The 26,119-nt window shown below is 41.3% G+C and overlaps 2 protein-coding genes across 3 annotated transcripts in view; one reads left to right on the forward strand and one right to left on the reverse strand.

Moving 5' to 3' along the window:
* The window catches only part of TSPEAR (thrombospondin type laminin G domain and EAR repeats), a 225,684-nt gene extending 202,200 nt beyond the window's left edge, over nt 1-23,484 (forward strand). The window contains exons 10-12 of the mRNA XM_068245224.1: nt 9,918-10,108; nt 14,910-15,011; nt 22,899-23,484. Coding sequence (XP_068101325.1) covers nt 9,918-10,108; nt 14,910-15,011; nt 22,899-23,052 — 447 coding nt within the window. The 3' untranslated portion in view covers nt 23,053-23,484. The remainder of the gene's footprint in view (nt 1-9,917; nt 10,109-14,909; nt 15,012-22,898) is intronic.
* On the reverse strand, nt 14,793-22,757 carry LOC137524837 (uncharacterized). Of its 2 annotated transcripts, none has more exons than XM_068245223.1 (2): nt 17,838-22,757; nt 14,793-17,728 (listed from the first exon to the last, which is right to left on the reverse strand). In XM_068245223.1, exon 1 carries the CDS (start codon nt 22,038-22,040, stop codon nt 19,230-19,232), a length of 2,811 nt encoding a protein of 936 aa, XP_068101324.1. In that variant the 5' UTR covers nt 22,041-22,757; the 3' UTR covers nt 14,793-17,728; nt 17,838-19,229. The 2 variants fall into 2 exon arrangements, with proteins under 2 accessions (XP_068101324.1, XP_068101323.1); XM_068245222.1 differs by having other exon boundaries at nt 17,834-22,757.
* Nucleotides 23,485-26,119: the final 2,635 nt, after the last annotated feature.

A 26,119-nucleotide genomic window follows, 5' to 3' on the forward strand; every position in this document is an offset into this window, starting at 1 on the left:
AACACCCGAACATCGCGGCGATGTTCGGCGAACGTTCGCGAACCCGAACATCTAGGTGTTCGCCCAACACTAGATGAGAGTCGAGTTATCACACTTCCTGTGATATGGTGCTGAACTAAGGTGTAGTGTTGTTGCCCATAGCAACCAACAAAGATTTATTACAATTAGCTCTCAAAAGAGCTGTTGAGGATGAGGAAGAGTGCTTTTTAGCAATAAGGATCATCAAGCAAGAGAAACCTAACAAGCCTAACTAAGCTTTCCCTAATGTCTCTGCAGCACCTCTCTCTTCTCTAATTATTGCAGGCACACGAGTTAGTGAAATGCCTGATGCTGCCTGCCTTTTATTAGGGGGGGGGGGGCTCCAGGAGGGAGTGTAGCCTGATTGGCTACACTGTGCCTGCTGACTGTGATGTAGAGGGTCAAAGTTGACCCTAATGATGTAGTATAGGGGGTGTAGTATAGTAAAGTTTGCGGTTCACCATGACCTCGAACCACCGAAGTTAGCGGGCGAACTGTTCGGGCCATCTCTATTTTCTATGCGTTTTCTCAAAGCTGCATTTTTAAAAACGCTGGTTTTGTTGCATATTATGCAGGAAACCTGCCAAAATGCACATAATGGGAACGCAGTGGTATGCGGTTTTCATGCGGTTTCCATGCGGTTTTTATGTGGGGTTTTTTTGCTTCCTGTTGTATTCCTAGTGATTTGCATAAATGGAAATATAAAAATGCATGGAAAATGCAAACAAAACGCATATGTATTTTTTCGCATATATGTTTTGTATAACCGCAAACACATTAAAACGCATGCAAAACACATGAAAAACGCATCGAAACTGCACACAACATTAACATAAAACATGACATAAAACGCAGCCTTTCACGCTATGTCATATGTGAACCCAGCCTAAAAGAGTGCAAGAAATCCAACTTCGCATACAAGGAATAAAACAATGAAAACATGAATGCCAAAAATACATTCAGTTAAATGTAACAGTGAAAACTGAAAGTGGGTATTTACTTTATTTCTCATTTAAAAAAAGAACTCATTAGTTGTCTAGTACAGTGTTTCTCAACATTTTATTGGTATGTACCCCTTTTAAAATCCTGTACTCACCAAGTACCCCCTATCATAGTAAACATTATCACAAGTACCCCTTGACAAATATATTTAATCGTACTACGTGATAATTGGTTCTAAACAATTTTCAAGCATTTACTATTGATTTTACTTAGCTAAAATACTAATTTGGTGTTGCTCCAAATAAGATTTATGATTTTCTAAAACTCTAAATTTGTTATTCTTGATTAAGTATATCAAGCCTGAGTACCCTCCGGAGCCATCAAAAGTACCCCCTGGGGTACGCGTACCACACGTTGAGAACCTAGGGTCTAGTATATCGACTGCTGCTGAGTTATACTTCACAAGCCAGTGTCATCAATACTCTTTATAACCACATAAGCTTGGTTGCGTGTGTTGTAAATTGGACATTAAATGCCGGTGTGCGTAAACAGTGTGGCTAGAGACTCATATTAGAGAAGATTGAAAGCCATCCTTTTCCTTAGAAACACAAACAAGAAATTGAAATTAAACTTTGATCCCTGTGCTTAATGAAAAAATCCTAATGTGCTGGACAGAGAATGACCACGGCTGAATGTGAAGCACAGCTGCAGGCAAATTTAAAACAGCAATATTTCATCCAGTCAAATATTCATTAATAAATCAGTGCAATTTGAGAACAGCCAATATAATTACAAATCTGGTGTGTTATATTTAATTAACCAATGGTCATCTATAACCCCCACACAGTAGCAATATAAAATATATGGAAGCAAGAAAAAACGCCGGCGGCGGCTAGTGGATGAAAAGGGCGCCGCCATTGACTAATGCATTTATCGTTAATATGGCACCCATATGATTTTGCTTGTATGTACAGATTTGACGTTATCAAATATATTATCGTTTCTATGTTTGTAGGGGTGTTTGTGCAGGGGGAGTGGTTTGGGGTTAGGCTCCACCAGGGGAGGTGTTAGGGTTAGGCACCACCTGGGGGATGGTTAGGGTTAGGCAACACCAGGTGGTTGTTAGGGTCAGGCACCACTCCGGAGGTTAGGGTTAGGCACCACCGGGGGGGGGGGGGGGGGGGTTAGGGTTAGGTGCCACCAGGGGAGTGGTTAGGTTTAGGCACCACCAGGGGAGGGTTCTGTGTGAGAGTAGGGTAGGTTAAGCTGTTTTGTTTGATTACATAACAATTTTTAACATGAATATCTTTTCATTTTTGAACCAGTGGGGCTCGGGTGCTGCAATTTTGCACAGATGTAGTTTAGGGGACCCTAAATTTAACCCTCCCTTAAATTTTGGGGAGTGTAGAAAATGTGGCTACGGAAGTATTTGGGGTGTTTAGCGCTGGCAGCATAATTGAATAGGAGGTGTGCCAGCACAGGATCCTACTGCACATGCGGGGCAGCGTAATTCATAGGGCAGCTCGATCAGACACAACACCGCCATATTTAAGTTATGCCCCTGATCTCTAGCGCGTCCACTGGCTAGCAATAATTCTATAGGCTACTAGTGTGTCTGGCCCTTTTGTCTCTGCAAAGTATAATATTTCAAATATCCTGATGTGAACAGTGTAGTGCAGGACTGCATATAACGTTCTTTTTGGAGTGTTTCCCATGCACCAAAATATTAGTGATTTTTTTTTCTTTTTAGATTTTTTATTAAAGAAAAAGACAATGTTCCAAGTAGTTACTAGATAATGTACAGTACTGGTTAAGGGCACTGCCTTTGTCATAGGAGAGCTGGGTTTGAATCCTGGCTGGGGACAGTATTCAGTAAGGAGTCCTTGGGCAAGACTCCCTAACACTGCTGGGTGGCCTATTAAGCACACCTTTAGTGGCTGCAGCTCTCAAGTACTTTGAAGTCTAACAGGAGAAAAGCGCTATACAAATGTTAGCATTATTATTATATACATTTATTTAAAAAAAAAAGTTCTAAGTCACAATTTCAACACAGTGCATGTATCCACATATGTGCACATCACTTTTTTTTTTTTTTTTTTAGGGCTCGTTTCCACTATCGCGAATCCGCATGCGTCCAACGCATGCGGATTCGCACATGGTATGCAAGTGGATGGGCCGGTTTCCACTGTTGCGTTGGTGATGTGCGTTTTTTTCAGCGGTGAAAAAACGCACAAAAGAGCCAACGATTTTGCCTGAGAGTGGAATGCATGCGAATCGCATGCAATGCATTTAATAGGGAAATCGCATGCGGTTTCCCCATGCGTTTTTTGCCGCGAATTCGCATGCGAATTCGCATAGGTACGATGTAAATTCACACCTACAGTGACATGGTTAAAATTGCATATACCCTCACGTATGCGAATTCGCATGCGAATTCGTGGCAAAAAAACGCATAGGGAATCCCATCCGCATGCGATTTCATCAGCAGTGGAATCCAGGCGATTCCGCACCGCAACAGTGGAAACGAGCCCTTAATCAAGCAAGTGCCCTTCCCACATATACTGCAATGTCTGGTGGGTAGCACTAGCCAGGTTAACCCGAAAAGTTATCTGCATAGTATCAGGGGCGCCTCTAGCCATTTTGTCACTCCAGGCAAGAAAACCTGTGGCGCCCCCCCCCCCCCCCAATGAAAATAATCGTAATGTTGCAGCATTTTACCAGAAAATAATCGGAATGCGGCAGCGTTTCACCAAAAGATGCACTTACTGTGGCAGTGTTTCACCCAAAAATTATCGTAATGCGTGACTGTTTCACTAGAAAATATAAGTATTGCGGCAGCATTTTACCAGAACATAATTGTACTGCGGCAGCGTTTCACCAGAAAATACACGTATTGTGGCAGCGTTTCACCACAAAATAATTCTAATGCGGCAGAGTTTCACCAGAAAATACATGTATTGCGTCAGTGTTTCTCCACAAAATACAATACATTACCTGTCTGAAACCTCCGCTGGCTCTGGGCGCACTCCATGTGCCACGTGGTTGCCTAGTAATGTGGCCACGTGTGTGACGTCTGATGTCACACGTGTGTCCTTACTAGGCAAAAACGTGGGGCGTGCATGTATGGAGAACGGAGTAAGCCCGGGGGCTGCGGACAGGTAATGTACCACTTGCACTGGGTACTGAGGGGACAGCGCTGGTGGTTTCAGCACGTTCAACGCTCGTCCCGAAATCACACGCCATTACTGCCGAGCACCCGTTTGAGCAAGTCTGCCCTATATCTTGCAGCATGTGCAATCAACTAATGCAACCAAATTCGGGCCGAAATTGGTCGCTTGTCGGTCGGGCATACACTTGATGGCAGCTATTTTCATCAGATTGGATTATAATAATCGAATCGGATGGACGATTTGCAGCCAAGTCGCCAGATGTATGCGTGTGCAGAAGACCCAGGCTAGATGCGACTTGAGCCAGTTATCAGGGCTGATCGTGGCTGAACGGCAGACCGCGGGTGGATGGCGAGGGACTCGTACGTGCTTATGGGGCTGGAGGAAGCCACGGGTAAGTATCAAATCAAGATTATGCCAGCTCAGGTACACTTTAAATCACTTAAAGGGATCTTGAGCAGAAGCTGTGGGTATGCATATAAGCATACCCATGGCTATTTAGTAAAGAGGGGACACTCACTGACCCCTTCAGTAAGCTCTGCTTCTTTCCGGGTGGCCGCTATAAATTACATGGCAACAAGCGACACTGGAGAAAAGTTGAGCTGTCCTCCGGAACAGGAAGGCTAAGAGTCGTCTCTGTGCATGCACTGGCTTCCTGCTCCCCTCCGTGCGTGAACCGAATAATGATGCGCAGCAGACGGAGAGGGGAAGAGGCCAGGAAGCCTGTAAATGTGCAGAGGACGCGCAGCCTTTCTGGTCCAGGGACAGCACGACTTTGCTTCAGTGTTGTTTGTTGCCATGTAATTTATAGCAGGGAGAAGCAGCGCTTACTGAAGGGGCTGATGAGATTCGCCTCTTTACTAAATAGCCATGGCCATGGGTATGCTTATATGCAAACCCATGGCTTCTGCTCAGGCTACAAAGACCAGAGAAATGTCATAGGTAATTTTTTTTTACTTTGTGTTCAATCTTTGCTTATCTCTCCTCTCACCTGACCACTGCCCCCTCCCCTAACAGCATGCAGCTATTGTTTTTTGATCTTCTCAGCAGGTGGTCAGTCATTGTCCTAATCAGGACTCAAAATCTCTGGATCTCTGGCAGAAGTGCTGATTACAGCAAGGGACATGACATGAGACTTGAGTCTCCTGACAGGCAGCTGTGCACAGTGTATATCAGCATCCTACAGTTCACATGCTACATGCCGATATACACAACTCTAAGTGGGCTCACACAGTGCACAGCTGCCTTGTCAGGAGACTAGTTGTCCTCTCTCCTCCTTATCAGCACTGCTGGCTGCCGCTGATTGCAGTGAGTCTCCCCCCTGCAGCTTACTCTCACCTCTGCAGAGGAAACAGGATCTAGTGGGTTAGGTATGGCAAGCCAAGCAACTCCGATCTTCTGGCTGGCGGGGGCCAGAGGCAGGCAGATTCACACACGCTCTGTGGCTGCTTCCAGGAAGGGGCGGGGAGGTGGGACAGAGCTATGTACCTATTGGCCGAGGGGCAGAAGGATAGTGTAGTAAAGGAGCTGAGAGAAGCACTGAAGAGTGACAGGGGGAGAAGGAATTGTCAGACGTGAAAGATAATTAACGTTAGTAACGGCTGGTACCGCCTATTGATAGGAATGCGCCCCAAGCGGCTGCTTGTAATGCCTGCTGCTTCAGGCGCCCCTGCATAGTATTGTGTGCTAGGTATGGAAGTGATTGTTTCCTGTCTGGTAAATGCTATCACTTACCGACTGAGGAGAGCCGAAGGGTTAATCAGGCCCTTCATGTATTTTGTTAAATTACAGTATGGTTGGTAGTTTTTCTTTCACAATAACAGTAACGGAAAGTATACAGCATACCAGCCTGTTTTCAGGCAATTAAGTATTTGTCAGCAAAGGATGGCATTGGTTTGGTTATCAGTTTTGTTTGGCTAAACAATTGACAAGGACACAGCAAAATACTGTATGTCCTATACCTAGCTTCAGCCCCTCCTCTGACCCTCAGCCAGTGTCATAGGCAGCTGTTTCCTTCATATGTGACAGCAGTCATGTCAGCTTACCCATCATACACATTGAGAAGGTCTGAGGACACATGAGAAGCCAGAAACAGCTGCTGCCACTGACAGTTAACAAATGCTCTCAGGGTACGAGGCCATTCAAGTCAGCATTAGGAGCTTGTAAATACGTAAGATGACTCAGATGATAGAACAGGAGGCTTAATTTTTGGTTACCACCCCAAATTGTTTGTATTTATCCTTCTGGAGTAAATCAAACTGCTCAAAATTGGTCAATTTGCTTATTTCCAATTGTAGCCATTTTAAGTGTAATAAGCAAAATAAAAGATAAACAAAATCCTAATCTTGAAATCGTTCACAATTTGTGCGCTTCTGTCCGCATTTTAACAGCACATTCATGTTACAGATTGATTTGGGTTGCTGAAAAGCAGACAGAAGCGCTCTAGTGTGTTCAGGCCCTATGTGATGTGCCCTACAGTATATAATGATACACGACAAGCTAATGTTTTGTTTCTCCAAAACAGTGTTGTTGTTGTTTTTTTTCATAGTTTCTTCACAGGCAAAGGTACAGAGTACCCAGCATGGTGAACCAGAACTCCTAGTAGTGTGTAAGGGGCTACAATTGACCTAAAAGCCCTCTTACTAAAACAGAAAGTATTTGTGATAATTCAGGTTGGAGTGAGCTCCGAGATGTCTCCCAGTGCATCACAGGCAAAGCATACAGTAGCAATGCAAAAGCACTGTAATGGTGCCCATTCATGGTACAATATTTTTCATCCAATCTTACCATTTCTATGTAATATAAGGGAACTGCCTAAATTATCCTTTTGGTAAATTCACTTAAATTACCCTTATAATTGTATAAATTATAATTGTATAAATTGTACCATGTATGGGCACCATCAGGGCTTGTTTACACTAGGATGCAAAAGCAGCGGATGCAGAAATGGCATGCTAAGCGTGTCCGTTAGGGATGTGCTTGCATCTGCGATGCTGTGTTCACATTACCTGTTGTTTCCACTTGCTGTGTTTACCTCACCCGGCCACTCATCCACTCATTCTCTGGTAACTTCTGCCACTTTATGCATTGTCCCCGTTGTCCTGTAACGTCCCTGTTCGATCCACGAGACCAGGAAGCATAGGACTACCTGTAGGTTTATAAAAATCTCAAATGTGAATCCTGCCTAGCAACAGGGATCATTGTCATTGGTCCACCATGAAACAGTGAGAATTCCCCTGTTGTAGGAAGATTCCCATTGGTCCTTTTGCAAACCAATTGGGTGCCCCATGCTTCTGCTGAGCTCGGTCGGTTGCCCTACAGGAGGTCAAACAGCAGTGGTGGAGCCAAAAATCCACAGGGAAGGTGAGCAATCTTGTGGCAAGAAGCCTAGTGGGAACAGACACCGTCCACTCCCATAGGTAGGGATGGTCGGAAATGTCAATTTCCGATTCTGGAGAAATTCCAATTTCTTCCAATGCCCATTACGGATTTCCGATTGGTTTCCGATTTCCGAGTAGTGGGTTTTTTGGGGTCATTTTTTGCATTCTCTGATTTCCAAATACTTCCGAATTGACTCTGCATTTTCTGATTGGTCCAATGTTTCCAAGTTCAGTGATTGGGTTAAAATTACCGAGTTGTGGTATTGCAGTATTTCTAAGAAATCCGATTTCCAAGTTCGTATTTCCGATTTCCGAGTAGTGTCTTTTTGACATTTTTTGCATTCATTGATTGGCCAAATGCTTCCGAGTTGTTTCTGCATTCTCTGATTGATCCATTGAGTTTGAGTTCTGTAATTGGGCTAAAATTACCGAATTGCAGTAATGCAGTATTTCTGCAGAAATCCGATTTCCGAGTTCCATTTTCCGATTTCCGATCGGAACTCGGAAATTTAAATTTTGGGAAATCTGAATGAGCATCCCTACCCATAGGTTTCCATTGCTTCCAATTTGCGGTTTGTTCTCGATATGGCTGCTGAAAATTGCAGCAAACAGAGGTGCCTGGCTCTTCTACTGACCACATATGCTATTGCTCCGTTGTTATTGCCTGATGAAGCAGGATCAAACCTGCAAAACGCGTTGCATATTTGGAGTTCATAAATAAAATATATTAACTGTCTTTACTACAGTTGTTGTGTGTCTACTTGGAGGAGGTAAGTCCACCACTACCTCCTCTATTTACCAAGAATTAGTTTTTTTAAGCTCATTTAGCTTCCTTTTATCCTTTTGGCGCCTCTGTTCTCCTGCATGAAAATTGCAGCAGGTCGGGATTTTGTGGACTGGCAATTGCGTCCTGCATTTGCTTTCCCTTTGACAGTGTAAACACACCTATTAATAACATAGGATGCATTTACCATACGTTTTTGCATTTAATTCGGTTCCAATAAACACATATTTTTTTGCTGCAATTTTAACAGGCCCTAATGCAGTTAAAGGACAACTGAAGCTAGAGGTATATGGAGGCTGCCATATTTATTTCCTTATAAGAAATTCCAGTTGCCTGGCTATCCTGCTGATCCTCTGCCTCTAATACTTTCAGCCATAGACCCTAAAAAAGCATGCAGCATATCAGGGGTTTCTGACATTATTGTCAGATCTGACAAGATTAGCTGCATGCTTGTTTCTGGTGCGATTCATACACTGCTGCAGCCAAATAGACCAGCAGGGCTGCCAGGCAACTGGTATTGTTTAAAAGGAAATAAATATGGCAGCCTCCATATTCTTCCCACTTCAGTTGTCTTTTAAGGTCTGTTTACTTTGTAGCATAAAGCAATTGCCAAGCATACACTCTAAAAGGGTGCTGTGGTAATTTGGGTGCTGGGGATAGCCACTAGTAGAATATTGGTAAAATTACTGATATTCTACTATTGGGCAATGGGTAATGCAGTAGTGGAATATCGGTCATTTTTACCGATATTTTACTATGGCTAAACCTTACCCTATACTTACATGAACTTTTGATGCCAAGAATCTGTTGATGCCTAAAGGTGGTCAGTAACGATACAATTCGATGAACAATAATTTACAATTGATTATTCACCTGAAAGATCAGAAGTGAATGTGGGACCATTAATGGACAAAAATATCCTAACCCAATCCAATCAGATTGATGAAATCAATCTGATTTTCAGATCAATCCCATCAATTTGATCGGATTGGTCAAGACAGTTTGTTCGTTACTGCTCCAAAACATTCATTTCCGATCATTTATACAAATAATCGTTCATAAACGATCGTTTGTCAAATTGTATCATTAGTAGCTACCTTAAGCTTAACTTAGCCAGTTATCTAACCACATCTCTAATCTAAGATTATGAATTATCTCACACTGAGATTGATTCACAAATGTTCAGTATGGTTGAGGTACCCTAAGCATCAGTTATCACACAGGTTACTACACCTTACACTTGATTCACAAGACTAATGTGAGAATTATCTCATGTATAGGGAGGGGTGCATCAATACTCCTGCAGTTCTCTTTTTTGGATGGAGCAATCTGATCACTGCAGGAGCTTTGCAAAGTGCCTAGGGAAAAAAAGTATGTGGTCTCCTGCCTGGCTTGTAGAAACCCCTGTCACAGGCGAGGGGCTGGTAACAAACAAAAAAAGTCAGTGGCCAGTTTACCACTCATTTTATAAACTGTAATAAAAGACACTTTTTTGGGAGTAGGGCTTGAATTTCAAGCATACTCAAAAATCCAGAAAAATCATGTTGGGGCTTATTTTCGGGGTGGGTCTTATTCTCGGGGAACCAGAGTTTCTTATTTTTTGACTGTTTTGTGGTTATATTTTAGACATTTGGAGCTTCTGACTGGGAGTTTTTCAGAATACAGGATCGCTTCTTCCTGGCTGTAGCCAACAGCCACAATTACACTGTGGGAATAAAGACCCAAAAGCCAGAAGAATATGCTATTAACTCCAACATCTACGAGCTGAATATCACTGCACAGCAGTTTGTGAAGTTCCAGGATGTCATCACTTACAGGTAATGACTTGTTCATGCAGCGTTTGTAGAGTTTAGAAGTATTAGAGGCCTGTGTGTTTCCAGATACTCTGGGCTTCCTTTGTGAGATGCTGCGGATGATCATTCTGTTCACATAAGCACACTGCCGGATCTGAACAAGGCTGTGCCCACTTCAGAAGCAAGAGTATATGTAGCCTTTTCAAAGTGTTTTTGTAATGTGTGGGAATGTTTCAGACTACAGTTGAAGAACCACAAATGTATTAATCTTCCAGCAATCCTCACTGAAGCCTGTTGTAACTCAAATGAAGGATACAAACCCTTGCTTAACTCCTAATGGCACATGATTTTTAATAAGATAAACAGTAACTAAGAGGACATAAAAACTTAAAAGAGCACAAAATGAGATTCGTTTTTGTTTTGCTTTTTTTAAATAAATGACAAAAACTGTATACTTTATATATTACGCGTCCATATGGATAGAAAAAAAAAATAACTTTAAATATCATCAAACCCCAGTACTCAATATACATAGCAAGTGAAATACTACATATCACCACTGACATATACAAATGTAAAGTATGTACCCTATATCTTGTATAATTGTTTTGATAAAGTGTAGAGAAACCGAGAGCCCAATATAGTGTAGTATGTTAAGCATAAATGAAGTAAAGGTTATCGTGATAAAATTATACTTACAAACGTGGGTTAACACAAAGGCAACCACTGTATAGGCAGGTGAGGAGATTAGACCTGTCCTCACTCAGGGATAAGAAGTCGCTCTCTGTAGATGCGAAAGGGGGTAGATCACCCCTCAACCAGGGGTGGACACGGTATAGCAGTAGGAGAACAGAGGCGCCAGCAGGATAAAAGCGGATAAAAACTTTAAAATTTGCTGGGAGGAAGCGGTGGACTTACCTCCATAAAGCAGACACGAAAGACTGTCTGAATAGTAGCAATCACATTTATTAACTAGTACCCCACTAATAATAAATGTGATTGCTACTATTCAGATAGTCTTTCGTGTCTGCTTTATGGAGGTAAGTCCACCGCTTCCTCCCAGCAAATTTTAAAGTTTTTATCCGCTTTTATCCTGCTGGCGCCTCTGTTCTCCTACTGCTGTAATTGTTTTGATGGTGATCATGCTAAAGAGCCACATGGATCTGTAATATATTAAAGAGGAACTCCAGTGAACATTTTAGTGTTGGCAGGTGATGTAGCTGCTGCATGTTTTTTTGGCAGTTGAAAACAGCTGTAACAGCTATTTTCCACAATGCAACAAGGTTCACAGACAGGAAACTGCCCAAAAAGTACGTACTTTTCTTGTGGGACAGGTTTCTTGTGGGAGGGGTTTCACCACAATATCAGTCATACAGCGCCCCCTGATGGTCTGTTTGTGAAAAGGAATAGATTTCTCATGTAAAAGGGGGTATCAGCTACTGATTGGGATAAAGTTAAATTTTTGGTCGGAGTTTCTCTTTAAGGATACAGTTTTATTCACCCATAAATCCCCCAATCTCTTATTTTTTTGCTCTGCAAGCGACTTTGGGGGATATTCCCTAAACAGCAGTAAAATTACCACGTGCAGGTAGTCATAAGGGGCATATTAGTAAAAGTGATATGCGCAGGCAGCACACAGCAATTTTACTGTTACGGCAGTTTTGTAGCACATGTTGCACAATTAACGCAACCCGTGTTACCTAGATAATGCATACATTGGTAATGTAATCAATGCGCCTATAAGCTAGGTAACATGGATCACGCTAATTGCGCAACAGAATATACCTCCTGTAAATAGCTGTACATTTGCTGTGCGATGCCTGTGCATGACAATTTTACTGCAGTTTATTGAATATACCCCTTTATGTCCTCAGAGTTGCTGTTTAGCTAGTATTTTTTTTTATTTTTGGTTGACTTCATGACCTTGATTTTGTACCATGTTAACTTTTAACAAATCCAAACCTAAACTTTTTAAGGGGTCCCAGCTATTCCAAGTTATTCCCTTTCATTTTTTGGTTATTTTTACAGGCTATGTATGGTGCTTTTTAATACAATTGTCTTATTTTGTTTGTGTTTAGTGCTGAATGATAGTATTTTATTTGTTTTTTTTTTTTGTAATAAAAGTAATTTATTCTTTCAGGAACATAGGAAATATTAATATTTTACTTCTATAGGCTTTACCTGCAGCCTTGACTGGCAAGTTACGTGAGCAGATAAATATCCCCCCTTACTGTTGTAGTAGACATGTCTCAAATATGAAAGAAGTGACCTGTTGTATAAATAAACCCTACTGCTCACAGTACAGTTACAGTATATTATCATTATAACATAGCAGTAAAACAAAAACCTTCTGCTTGCCAGTCAGACCAGCAGGCTCCACAAAATAGCATATTCACTTTTGTAATATTCACTATTTTCCTGTTTCAGAAAATATTTTTAGTAGAAAACTAAAATACTACAGTAGTAGTTTTAGCAGGAAGCCTTACATTTAAACAAAACAAAAAATGACTAACGTAAAAAATGCTTTTTAAAGAGGAACTTCAGCCTAAACAAACATACTGTCATTACTTTACATTAGTTATGTTAATTAAGATAGGTAATATAATATCTTACCGACCTTGTTTTAAAAGAACAGGCAAAGGTTTGTGATTTCATGAGGGCAGCCATCTTTTTGGTTGAAAGGCGGTGACAGGGAGAATGAGAAACAGTTCCAACTGTCCTGTGTGCTGATCACCCCTCCCAGTTGCTAGGCAATGTGAACAACATTAGATAGGTAATATAGATAGGTAATATAATATCTTACCGACCTTGTTTTAAAAGAACAGGCAAAGGTTTGTGATTTCATGAGGGCAGCCATCTTTTTGGTTGAAAGGCGGTGACAGGGAGAATGAGAAACAGTTCCAACTGTCCTGTGTGCTGATCACCCCTCCCAGTTGCTAGGCAATGTGAACAACAACATAGGAAATCCCATCATGCTTTGCACAGCATCAGGGGAAAAAAGCCCGGGCAGTTTTCTTTGATGGGGCGGAGCTTAGCTTTTGTACAGCTAAAAATATGGCTTGGGTAAAAAAAAAAAAGTTCTGATGCTGTGAAACTGTTAAAGAAACACCAAGCCTTTTCAGTGCTGCTGAGTAGTGTTGGGCCGAACAGTTCGCCTGGCGAACCTCTATGGGCCTCTTACTACTTCCGGGTCGCAATGACCCGGAGTAGTACGCCTGCGCTGCCCGGCGGAGCGCGTCCTAGATCGCGCTCCTGTTGCCGGGCACTCTCTGCGCATGAGCGTGACGTCACTCATGACGTCACGCACATGCGCAGAGAGTGCCCGGCAACGGGAGCGCGATCTAGGACGCGCTCCGCCGGGCAGCGCAGGCGTACTACTCCGGGTCATTGCGACCCGGAAGTAGTAAGAGGCCCATAGATTTAGAGATGTTCACCGGCGAACGGTTCGGGAACCGTTCGCCACATCTCTACTGCTGAGTAGATTTTTAGTCTGGAGGTTCACTTTAAGCAGGTGTTTGTGAATTGTGAAATATGTGCTTGGCACCTGAAGTTGAAGCATTGTAGGTTGTACCTTCAAACTATACATTTTATTGCAGAATCACTATTCCAGATTTCTAGCTGATTGTCTAAACAATTTCTCAAGTGAAATTTTCTCCCAAGATGCCTTGCTCTACAGTTTTGTTTTGCTAAAGGATATCCATGGTTATTGTCATAATCACTCAACAATAAATAATCTCTCCCATAAAGATGCTGCAATTGTGATGGGAAAAATTACTGTTGAGAGACCATGATGGTGAAAATCGATTAGCATGCTTTGCTATGTGATATTTTTTACAGTGTGTAGCAAAACAATCCCCAAGCCAAAAAAACAAGGTAATGTGTAGCTTTGTAGATAAATAACTGTGCAATTAAGTTGACTAATCAGCTGGTCAATAGCGGCACAGAGTTGTATAGTGCAACATATGTATTGTGTGAAAAGTACCTTGGTTTTCATGTGTTTACATATACAATAAGTACAATACAATACAATACAATAACATTTGTAAAGCGCTTTTCTCCCATAGGACTCAAAGCGCATAGTTGTGTCTCAGATTAATACAGGGTTGCAGGCTGGGTTGTGTTACAGAGGAGATAGTCAGATGTTCATGAATGCCAGACTGAAGAGGTAGGTTTTCAGTTTAGACTTAAATGCTTCCAGGGATGGAGCTGTCCTGATTGGGTGTGGCAGGGAGTTCCAAAGTGTAGGGGCAGCATGACGAAAGGCTCTGTCTCCAAAGGTTTTGAGGTGGACTCTGGGGGTGACCAAGGTGTTGCGTCCTTTTGATCTAAGATTGTGGGGGGTGTGATGCAGTTGCAACAAGTCCTTCAGGTATCCAGGGCCCAGATTGTGCAAGGATTTGAATGTCAGTAAGCCAATCTCAAACAGAATTCTCCATTTTATCGGTAGCCAGTGGAGTGAGCACAGGGTTGGTGTTATGTGTCAATGGCGGGGTTTACTATTGAAAGAAAAAATGAATCACTGAATAGGATAATGGAAGGATAATTGCATTTTGTGGGTTCATTTTTCAGAAAGAACATTTCTATTCGTATGGGCGCAGAGCAGTAGCTCATACTCGGGTGGCATGCCTGCATCTTAATTAGGGGGTATTAATAAATAGTGCAAGTACATTGCACTATTGATCAAAGTTTAATTTTAATACTTAACACATTTAAGTCAATTACAATTTTATTTGTATCCTGCACAAAAATAAATGAAAGAAACAAGTTGCCTTAGAGTGTTACATATCAATAAAAAAAATACACACATGTTAATGCTTTTTTTCAGTGCTGTGGACTGGGAGTTCTTCACAGTTGGAGAGGATTACTTTCTCGTTGTGGCAAATTCCTATGATGGCAATTCCTTCTCTGTCAACAGTGTCATATACAGGTGGGATGTTTGTATTGTACTGTGCACATAACTCTATGTAGACATTATTATTATTGATTTATAAAACACACACGTATTCCATGGCACTGTACAAAGTAAAACAAACCTGGAGTATATAATACAGACAATGGTATACACCAAATATGGACACTGGTACGAAATACAGAATTAGTAATTACGGTGACAAATGTAACATGCTAAATAATATGTATAACAGATTGCAAGATACAAAATGAATAACAAATTCAAAGACACAAAAGGGTGAGAGAGCCCTGCCCTTGCAAGCTTACTATCTAAAGGAATGGGGGAACAAGAGGTGGGGTACGTTATTCATATAGCAGACTGTTTTTAGGTTATCTAGTAAGGAGGAGTACAGCTTGGCCAGAGGTCAAAGGGGGAATGGCCTAAGTTAGAGCATGTGCTTGTCGGAAAAAGTGATGCACGTGGGCTGTCTTGTATACATAAATGCAAGGAGGTGATTCTAGAGAAGGACCAAAAGAAGGTTGTGTGAAGATCTGAGATTATGGTTGGGTTGGTATCTGGAAACAAGTGAGGAAATGTAAAGTGGAGAGAGAGATTGTGGAGAGCTTTGTAGGTTAGGGTTAAGCACTTAAAATGGATCCTCTTGCTGATTGGCAGCCAATGTAGAGCTTGGAATAGCAAGAAGAAAGATGAATGAGACGAGCAGCAGAGTTCAGTACAGATTGGAGCGGTGCCATTCGGTTAGTTGGTAGTCCACAAAGCAGTTTATTACAATAGTCCAAATGAGATATATAAGAGTATGTACTAACATTTTAGTTGTGTCCTAAGTGACAAAAGGTTGAATGCGAGATACTGTATGTTTTTGAGTTGGATATGACAGGAGCTGGTTAGGGAGTGAATGTGAGGAATTAATAAGAGAGGAGTCAAATATTACCCCTAAGAACTGTGCTTTGGGAAGTGAAGTAATAGGAATGTTATTAACATTTACTGTTATATCAGGCAGAGAGGTGGACAGAGACCATGGAAAGGTAATTAGTTCTGTTTTACTCATATCAAGCTTTAAGAAGCGAGAGGTTATGAAAGAGGATATAGCAGACAGGCAGTCAGGAACACGTGTGAGGAGGGAGTTTAGGTCTGGGGCTGAGAGGTACAGTTGTGTATCATCTGCAAGTAAGTGGTATTGAAAACCCATATCCCTAACCATCCCATTTTGGACAGGACAGTCCCAGATTACAGGCACTTTGATTGGTTCAACACATGTTCCTGTTCACCAATCACAAATATGTCAGTCTTGGCGAGTACACACGGCGGGAGCGCACACACGCGTGAATGGGGGTGGCAGCGGCGAGCAACATATTAAACCGTTTATTTGCAGTTAACAGGGGCAAACAGGACATTTTTCTATGCATAGTGATCCTTGAGTGGTTAAGAGAGAGAAAAGAAAAACAATCCTCTCAGGATGTAACATGGCCAATGGGAATATATCAAAATGAGTGAACCCTGCATTCCTCCTCCTAGAACGTCATCCAGTACAAGAAAGAAGATATTGTAGAATCTGTTGGATCAGCAGTGTAGCCAATAATAACACACATTCCTTTACTCCAGAACACAAGCCAGCTACCAGACATCCAAAGTCCCCTCCGTCCATTGCTTACTGTAAAAGGCTGCCTCCCCTCAAATTTTTTTTACAAATATGTAGATAGATGTAAACAATCTTTGCAGAGTTTAATCTGAGAGCCTCTAACACAGCAGGAAATGCAGTTGCTTATACAGTATACAGTACATCAGTGTTTATGGTAGTCTGTTGACACACATTGGTACCTTCCAACCAGCTTAGCGGTATGGACGAGCTCAGCTCGTCCATGACTGCCGCGCTGGATTGCTCTGGCCCTGGTGGACCGATTTTCACAATTTTTTTCAAACACACAGCTAGGACTTTGCTAACCGCGTGTTTATACCGATCGCCGCCGCCGCACGCCGCCGATGCGCAGCAACCCGCTGCGTAACATGCCCTCCTCCCCCCGAGACCCCATGCGTAGCCTGGCCAATCAGTGCCAGGCATCGCTAAGAGGTGTATCGGGACTCCCTCTGACGCCATGACATGGATGACGTCGATGACGTCATCCCGATCATCGCAATGACGATGGGGGAAGCCAAACAGGAAATCCCGTTCTGAACGAGATTTCCTGTTTGCTCTGATCACCGGAGGAGATCGGAAGGGGTGGGGGGATGCCCCTTCACAGCGGCTATCATGTAGCTAGCGCTAGGCTAGCTACATGATTAAAAAAATTAAAAATAGTGCTGCGCAGCCACCCTGGCGCATTTATTAGAACGCCAGGGTGGTTAAAAGATATTGTTCAAATGTGCAGGCTAGTGCCCCAGAATGGCCCAGTATAGAAGTAGGATGCAGACCACTATCCGTCCTTTAGATCCAAGGTGAATAACAAAGAAGCAGCCTCCCTCTCTCTGTTGTTGGGTAAAACCTCATAGGTCCCAGTAACAGCTACTAGAAAATGTCTTACAGACCCAATTTAGCAGACTGTCTGTGAGTGTCAAATATGGTTTTCTGAAACTCTATTCAGCAGTGGGTGGGTTCCAGGCATTTCTTTTCCCTGCAGATTCTGAATGCAGCTCAGCACTCCAGAGAACTCATTTATGAGTTAAGAGGTGGGAGAACCTGTTGACTGATTCAATGGGATGATTCCAATTAAGGTATACCCAGAATTCCTGAGGCCCTGGGATGAAAACCAGAGTGAGAGGTTATAATGGAGAAGGCAGCCACAGTGTCAGACACATTCTGATTTCTAAATGCTCTAGATTTTAATATGTAATAAACTTACACACATTGTTCTGTTTCGAATTCCCGCTTTATGTGTGAGGCATACTCCAGAAGACCCAGTCTGTATAGCAGTATAACTCCACACTGATTTAGAAACCTCCACAGGCAGTTTACTCGATGAAATAATGACTCCAAGTATAATCTGTAGTATCTTTACTTGCGTTGAAAGCATACAAAGATGTTTTTTAGAGCATATTCATAGGTAAAAATATGATGCGACTACAAGCACAGCAGGATCTCCTCACTAACTGAACTCAACTGTTGCAGAAACATCTAGACAAGGCTGTTGAGCAGGGAGTTACAGTTGGGAAATGCTAAATAACTAAATCTTGCAGGGGGACTGGAATATACTAATACAAAGAATATAAATAATGTTAAATAACATTAAAGGAGGCTGTTGTGACAGCACACTCCCCGCTTGGTATCGGTAGATACCACTATATATAATACAATTTAACATTGAAAACTATAAGTATAATTAAGACTTGTAGAGAAGAGAGAAAACATAAAACATAAACATTAATTCTTGAATGCAGATCTTTGAAGAATCTTCCATCACTGGAGAAAGGATGTAACTCAGTAGACTCGAAGGCATATCAGGCTGTTCCCTTGGATCGAGTAGATAAGACATCTTCATTTGAAGGCAAGAGTAAGACTGTCTCCGTGATGGGTCTAAACAAAGTCTTAACACTACCATTTCTTGCTGTCTTCACTTTCACCTTGCGAACCTTTCCATCATCACTAGTGATTGCCTTTATAAAGTGATCATTCATATCGGGTTTGTTCTTCAGAATTTTTTTAAGTGAAGTTAGCCTAGAAATAGCTTGTTTCTTGTTATTTGGAAGTCTAATTCTTGGTGAACGAAATGGTAAAGGAGCTACCCAACTGTTAGTTTCATCCTTGAAGAATTCATTATTCAAGATGTTTATGAACTCTTCATCCTCAATGGAAGGAACTGTCTTATTGTCATCACAAGTTATTTGGAATATAGTGTCACCAAAGTCTTGATGAGAACTGTTCTTACAACTGATTTGCTTTTGTAGATCGCATGAAGTCTTTAAACTGAAACTCTCCTGAACTTGAAAGTTAAAAGGATGTTTAAGTGAATGAAAGGTGCATTCAGATTCTCTGATGTTGGTCTTGCATGAGAACACATCATAAGACTCTTGAAATGTATTTAAGCAAACATCTCCTATAATGACCCATCCAAAATCTAATTTCTGTGCATAAGGGGCATCATTTGGTCCATTGCATTGTTGTCGCACCTTATGGACTCTTGGGATATCTCTGCCTAAAAGAAGGAGAATCTTTGCATCATCATCAAGCGGTGGAATGTAACTGGCTATGTGTTTCATATGAGGATGATAAAGAGCCGCTTCTGGTGTAGGGATCTCTTCTCAATGGTTTGGCAACTGATCACATTCGATAAGTGTTGGAAGTGAAAATTCTGTGTTTCCATACTCAGATGCTACCACAAAACCATGTGCTCTTCTTCCAGATATCTTAACCAGGCCTGAGCAAGTTCGTAAAGTATAGGGCCAGGTTTCTCCTTGAATATTGAACACGTTGAAGAATTCTGGACTTGCTAATGAACGATTGCTCTGGTCGTCAAGGATAGCATACATCTTCACTGCGCTCTGTGGTCGTCCTTCTGGATATACCTTGACCAGACATATTTTACTGCATGACTTTCTGTGGAATCCTTCTTCACATACCTCAGTACATTTTGTGAATACAGATGCTGTCATTTCCTCAGTACTCTCCCCGCCATAACTTGGTGTGGTCTTTGAGGCTTGAGCAGTTTGAAGCACTTCTTTGGGAGAACTAGGATGATAAGCCGTTATGTGTTTATCACTGTTGCAGTCAAAACATTTGACAGGAACTTTACAGTCTTTAGCAAAGTGGTCTGTAGATGCACAACATCTATAACAAATATCGTGTTCTCTGAGGAAAGACTTGCGCTCTTCAAAGGGCATTTGTTTAAACACACGACAATTTCTAAGAGGGTGTGGCTTGTTATGAATAGAACATTGATACCTAGGATCATTTTCCTTGACTTGCTGTGGTTTAAAATCAGAGTCTTGAGAACTTGAGAAGATTCCAGTATTCTTGACATAGACAGAGTTCCGTGAGTCCTTAAACTTGCCTTGAGTATCGCAATTTAAAGATGTTGAAGGAAGAACTGTAGTATCAAAAAATAAAAAGCTTGGGTCATTCTTTACAGTAGCTATGTCTCTAATGAATTTGGAGAAAAAAGAAAAAGGTGGAAAGGATACTTTATAGTCCTGTTTATATTTAGATCCTTTCTTTGCCCATTCACTCTGAATATTCGGTGGCAACTTCTGTACAATTGGGTTTACACCATGAGCTGTATCCAAGTAGACAAGACCTGGAAGGTGTGGGTCTGCCTTGGCTCTTTCTACTTCAAGAAGAAGGTCGCTTAATTCTTGAAACTTGTGGTTGTCCTTGTTAGACAGTTTTGGGAAGTTTCGAAGTCTTTTGAAAAAGGCAAGCTCAATAGCTTCAGAACATCCATAAACTCTCTCTAATCTCTCCCAAACTATGTTAAGACCCATTGCTGGATCATCGCAATGAACAGATTTCAGTCTTTTAACTTGTTCTGATGACTGCGGTCCCAACCATTTGATAAGTAGGTCAAGTTCTCCTATAGGTTCAATCTCCAGGTTCTGGATTATAGTCTTGAATGTAGCTCGCCAACCTCTGTAGTTTTCTGGTTGATCATCAAATTTCGTTAGTCCAGAGTTAAGAAGCTCTCGGCGAATCATATACTTGCCAACTTCTTCAATTTCAGACTTTTCTGATTTTATTTCTGTACGTGGAAATGCGTCACCACTGCAGACAGTATGTGGCTTGTGCTGTTCCAGTGGTGATGTAGAGAATGGAGATGCAGATGTGTTTACTCCAGGCAAGGGTTTGATCTGTGTGATGTTTGGAGCATGGGAGCTTGAAAAAGACTGTGTTATGAGATTCATGGGATTTGTTCCAATTGGTTGTGATATTTCTTTGTGATTATATCTTGCTGAGGTCTGACAAGGTGTATAGATTTGTTCTCTTGGACTTGTAGTATTGGACAGCATAGCAGAATCCTTCAAAGGTACAGTGTTAAGCTGAGATTCATGTTTTAATGGTATGCATTCTGGCTGCTTACTTGCTGAACAGGTAGGTGTAGAGACTTCAGCTGTATGCAGGGGAGTATATCCATTGTTCTGGTTCATAACAAATTGCAAAGTTCGTTTAGCAGGATCGTCAGCAGACTTTAGGCTAGAGTAATTAATTCCTTCTTCCTCTTCCACAGCTTGTTCGAAGACCTTTAACCTTGCTAGAGCTGCTGCTTCTTCTCTTTTCTTTTGCAGAAGTTCTAACTGGGCCTCTGTCTCTGCCTGTACACGTGTTGCTTCTGCCTGTGCTTCTGCCTGCACACGTGTTGCTTCTGCCTGCACACGTGTTGCTTCTGCCTGTGCTTCTGCCTGCACACGTGTTGCTTCTGCCTGTGCTTGCGCCTGTTTGCGTGCTGCGTCCGCCTGTTTGCGTGCTGCGTCCGCTTTAAGAGTCGATTCTTGTTCAAAGCAAAAAGATTGTGCTTTCGCAGCCTCTGCTTCTGCACGGGCTTTGACTAACTGAATGCTTAATGATGACCTCTGGGAGAGTGACTGCAGCGATTTGCATGATCTAGTAAATCTGTGAGAGGTTGCTTGCACTGACAGTTTTTTTGAGTGTCTAGAAGAAATAGAGGTACAGGATGTAGTTTCGATCAAATTTGCTATCCTATTCTCTAACTGTAACTTTGCTTCCATAAACGTAACATGTCTCTGTTGATCAGCGGTGGTAAAGTCATTCAACTCTTTTGACGCTTGTTCTGTACTAACTTGCGATAGAAAGGAAGAATATTTTTCAGAGAGTTTCCTGTAATTTTCATATGTCTTCTTAAGTCTTGTAAGTGCATTGTTTAATTGCTCTCCATTACTGCCAGTCTTCTCAATATCAGATATGTGTTGCAGCGTTTTTATCCACAATTCAGACAGACTATGAAACATTCCTTCACTTTCTGCTTCATACCTCTCTCTTGCCTTTAGAGAAAGATGTATTGACCGCCTTGGTCTCTCAGGTAGTACAACATGTTTATCTGAATCATCTTGACCGAGAATTAATTCATCTTCCATGTTAATAGAATGCGCAGAAATAGACATGCTCTATGGCTGCAGATATGATGCTTATGAATCTTATCACTGGGTGATTTTTTTTTTTTTTTTTTTTTTTTTTTAAACTTAATAGTGATAGTCCCAAACAGAAGAAATGCACAATTTCTGAAGCAGTCTGTACTCACTGTATTCACTGAAGGAAGGCAAACAGGCAATTCTTGTACTTTTTTGCTGAATGTCTATTTACTCTTTGTAGATTTGTGTTTGATGTGTAGCTAGGTAATCCTTTATTGTATTGCAGATCAGTCCTTTACTGATGAGTTGACAGGAAATCCCATTACCTTCTTGCAGATATCGTATTTTTACTGTTCTGTTTCGAATTCCCGCTTTATGTGTGAGGCATACTCCAGAAGACCCAGTCTGTATAGCAGTATAACTCCACACTGATTTAGAAACCTCCACAGGCAGTTTACTCGATGAAATAATGACTCCAAGTATAATCTGTAGTATCTTTACTTGCGTTGAAAGCATACAAAGATGTTTTTTAGAGCATATTCATAGGTAAAAATATGATGCGACTACAAGCACAGCAGGATCTCCTCACTAACTGAACTCAACTGTTGCAGAAACATCTAGACAAGGCTGTTGAGCAGGGAGTTACAGTTGGGAAATGCTAAATAACTAAATCTTGCAGGGGGACTGGAATATACTAATACAAAGAATATAAATAATGTTAAATAACATTAAAGGAGGCTGTTGTGACAGCACACACATAACATATATTATTCACAACAGTTATATCATCATACACATTGCAGGAGTAAAATAACACACCGTATACTAGAAAGCTATGTTTCAAGAAACAAATGATTCCCTTTAAACATTACATTTATTTATTTTTTATAGGTGGCAGGGCTATGAGGGCTTTGTGGCTGTCCATTATTTACCTACTTATGGCTGTAGGGACTGGGAAGCATTTAAAACCAGCAATGGATCCTATATAATGTACTCGAGCGCCAAGGAGCCAACATCAAGAGTGCTGAGACTGAAGACTCTTTGAGCACCAGGAAATACAGAGACACTCGACACACATTCACAAGCAAAAGAATGACATCAACATGATTGTTGGGATGAAAGGAAGAGGTTTAAAGATCTTATTCAACATCGTTAAAAGAGGCCTTCATAAGCCAAAGAGATCTTGAATTATTGATGTCACATGAGAAGTGTGATCTATTATTCCTTGGCTAAATACGGCACATCTGTGAATGTCATATATTTGTTTATTTTTGCTGGGTAATCATCAATAATAGGTAGAGGAGAAATCTAAGTGTTGATTACATTTTTAGACCCCATTCACACTTTATGTGCAAATGCATTCTAATGCATGCATTTTCTGACACATACAGTGCATGTCGGGAAGCGACATAAAGCGATACAATGTGATTTAATGAAAAATCATGTGGGTTGTCTGCAAGACAGATCCCATAATAATTTGAACATTTATATAGCGCTTTTCTCCTGTCGGACTCAAAGTGCTCAAGAGCTGCAGCCACTGGGGCGCGCTCAGGAGGCCACCCTGCAGTGTTAGGGAGTCTTGCCTTGAACTCCTTACTGAATAGGTACTGACCATAGCCAGGATTCGAACCCTAGTCTCCCATGTCAAAGGCAGTGCCCTTAACCAGTACTCTATTCAGCCACTGTACCAGACACATTAAAGCTTACCCGCGGACCCAAACCAAACATTTTATTATTTAAAAATATTTAGTTGCACCACTCTGACACATACAAAGATAAATAAACACTCCTTCAAGCCTATGAGCATTTCAATGCATGCTTTTCACCCTTCTCTTTTCATAACTAGGGTTATACAGGTGGCAACCATTAGCAATTCCTCCTTTGCCAGACACCACCTACTCCACCAGTTTGCCGGATTCTGTCCCGGCAATATGTAAAATATTTTATATTTGTCATCATGCAGCTGAAAAAAGGCTGCTATGTATTATTATAATTTAGAAAATAGATTTTACAGTATTTCTGAAATTTTGTATTTTTAATTTGGGTCCACTTTAAATAGCAAAGCTGGGGAACGCATTATGTCACTGTACTGTGAACGGTAGAGTACCCAAGCAGCTCAGGGTGACCCAAACTACTAGGAATGTATAGGGGGATAAAAGGAACCAAAAAGCCCTCCTACTAAAAAAAGCAAAGCTTGGTGTAACCTGCCTTCTTAAAACAGAAGGAAATTTGCAATAATTCAGTTATAAGTGAACATTTGTGGTTACCCACAATGTACTACCACTGAATATGCAAATTATCCCTTTTCGCCCTTGTTAAGCCAAGCAAGCATCTAGAACCGCTGGTGTATAGCAAGCCTATAGCTTTAAGTTTTATACAGCCATATCAAACCCACATGTAGACAGCCTGTTTCAGACTTTTGGTCCTCATCAGTACATGGCAGGGATTGATAAGGCTGTATGAAATAGGGCTTGGACCAGTACAACAGAGTAACCAAGCAGCTCAGGGTGACCCAAACTACTAGGAATGTATAGGGGGATAAAAAGAACCAAAAAGACCTCCTACTAAAAAAACAAAGGTTGGTATAATCTGCCTTCTTAAAACAGAAGGAACTTTGCAATAATTCAGTTATAAGTGAACATTTGTGGTTACCCACAATGCATGGAAGTCTATGGATTTTCATGCTACCATGCTGATCACATACCATGTGTGGTGTATCAGAACTGACAGCACTGCACATAGCATAAAAAAGGAGACTTGAATTAAGGCAAATAACAGAAAAAAAACAGTCTATGTGTTGATTAAAAAAAACCTACTTTATGTACTCTGTTTTGCAGAACTGCAGCAATTCTGAATCTGGATGCAAGCTTGTTGGTGTTAACATACAGAGGACATCGACATTTACATACTTTCATAATCATTTAGGTTAAAAGAGGTCATATGTCCACTGACTTCAACCTTTCAGATCTATTTGAAAAGATTTAATCTTACAAGTGGAATTCCTAGAGAAATATTTTTTTTACCATTCTATTATATATAAGCTAGGCTCAGTGTGATAGTAAAAAGGACAAGCTGAAGAAGGAACGGGCTTATCGAATGTGTATATGGTTTGTTTAAATGCACTAATCCTGTTGTGGGGCACTGCATTCTTATATAGCAGCCTACATGGTCTATAAAACCTGGTGAGGATAGATCATTTGTTTTCCTTTTATTCTTTCCTCACCTGTTTAGCTACCTTATGTGTTTCTACCCATGCCAGATTGTTCAATTACACTGTGACACTGAGAATAAGCTATTGAAGTTGTAAATATACATGAACTGAAACTTATTATTACAGTACATCTATATTGAGAAGTATATGGAGACTGCTAATTGCTGATTTCTTGTAAAAAAAAAATACTGCTAGTCTATGTAGTGTAGTATGTACTGGTAAATGGATGTGAAAAAGCAAGTATGTAATGATACTCACAAACCAGGGTTACCCTCAAGGCAACCACTGAATAGGCAGGTAGGGAGATTAGATCTGTCCCCACTCAGGATTAAGAAGTCACTCTCTGTAGATTGGAAGAAAGGGGCAACACCTCTCCACCAAGGGTGGACCCAGGTAATGTATAGGCAAAACAGAGGCGCCAAAAGAATAAACGGAGCATATAACTCATGCAAGTCTAGTATCAAGCTCTGACACAGAGGCGCTAAGCTTAATACCAGGCTTGCATGAGTTATATGCTCAGCTCATAGCCTGAGGAAGCGGGATATGCCTTGCAAAACGTGTTGCACTTTCTGGAGTATGTAAATAAATATTTTTGTTGAATAATAACAGTATAGTTTGTCTGCTTGGAGGAGGTAAGTTCACCTTGACCTCCTCTTATTTTAAACTTTTTAGTGGATTTTTATCCTTTTGGTGCCTCTGTTTTGCCTATACATTATATAGACTGTAGGGCCTCTTTCACACAAGCTGAAGGAGGTGAATCCACCGCCTGTCAGCTGTTTGCCTGCACTGGTTGGGTGCCTGCTAGAGGTATGATGTCACCACACCGCATGTCAAACGCTGACACACGTGGGGTTGCAAATGCTGCCATTCGGCTGCATCAAATTTCACCTGAAAGGTGCTC

Source organism: Hyperolius riggenbachi, chromosome 7, assembly GCF_040937935.1.
Source record: "Hyperolius riggenbachi isolate aHypRig1 chromosome 7, aHypRig1.pri, whole genome shotgun sequence".
Taxonomy (NCBI): domain Eukaryota; kingdom Metazoa; phylum Chordata; class Amphibia; order Anura; family Hyperoliidae; genus Hyperolius; species Hyperolius riggenbachi.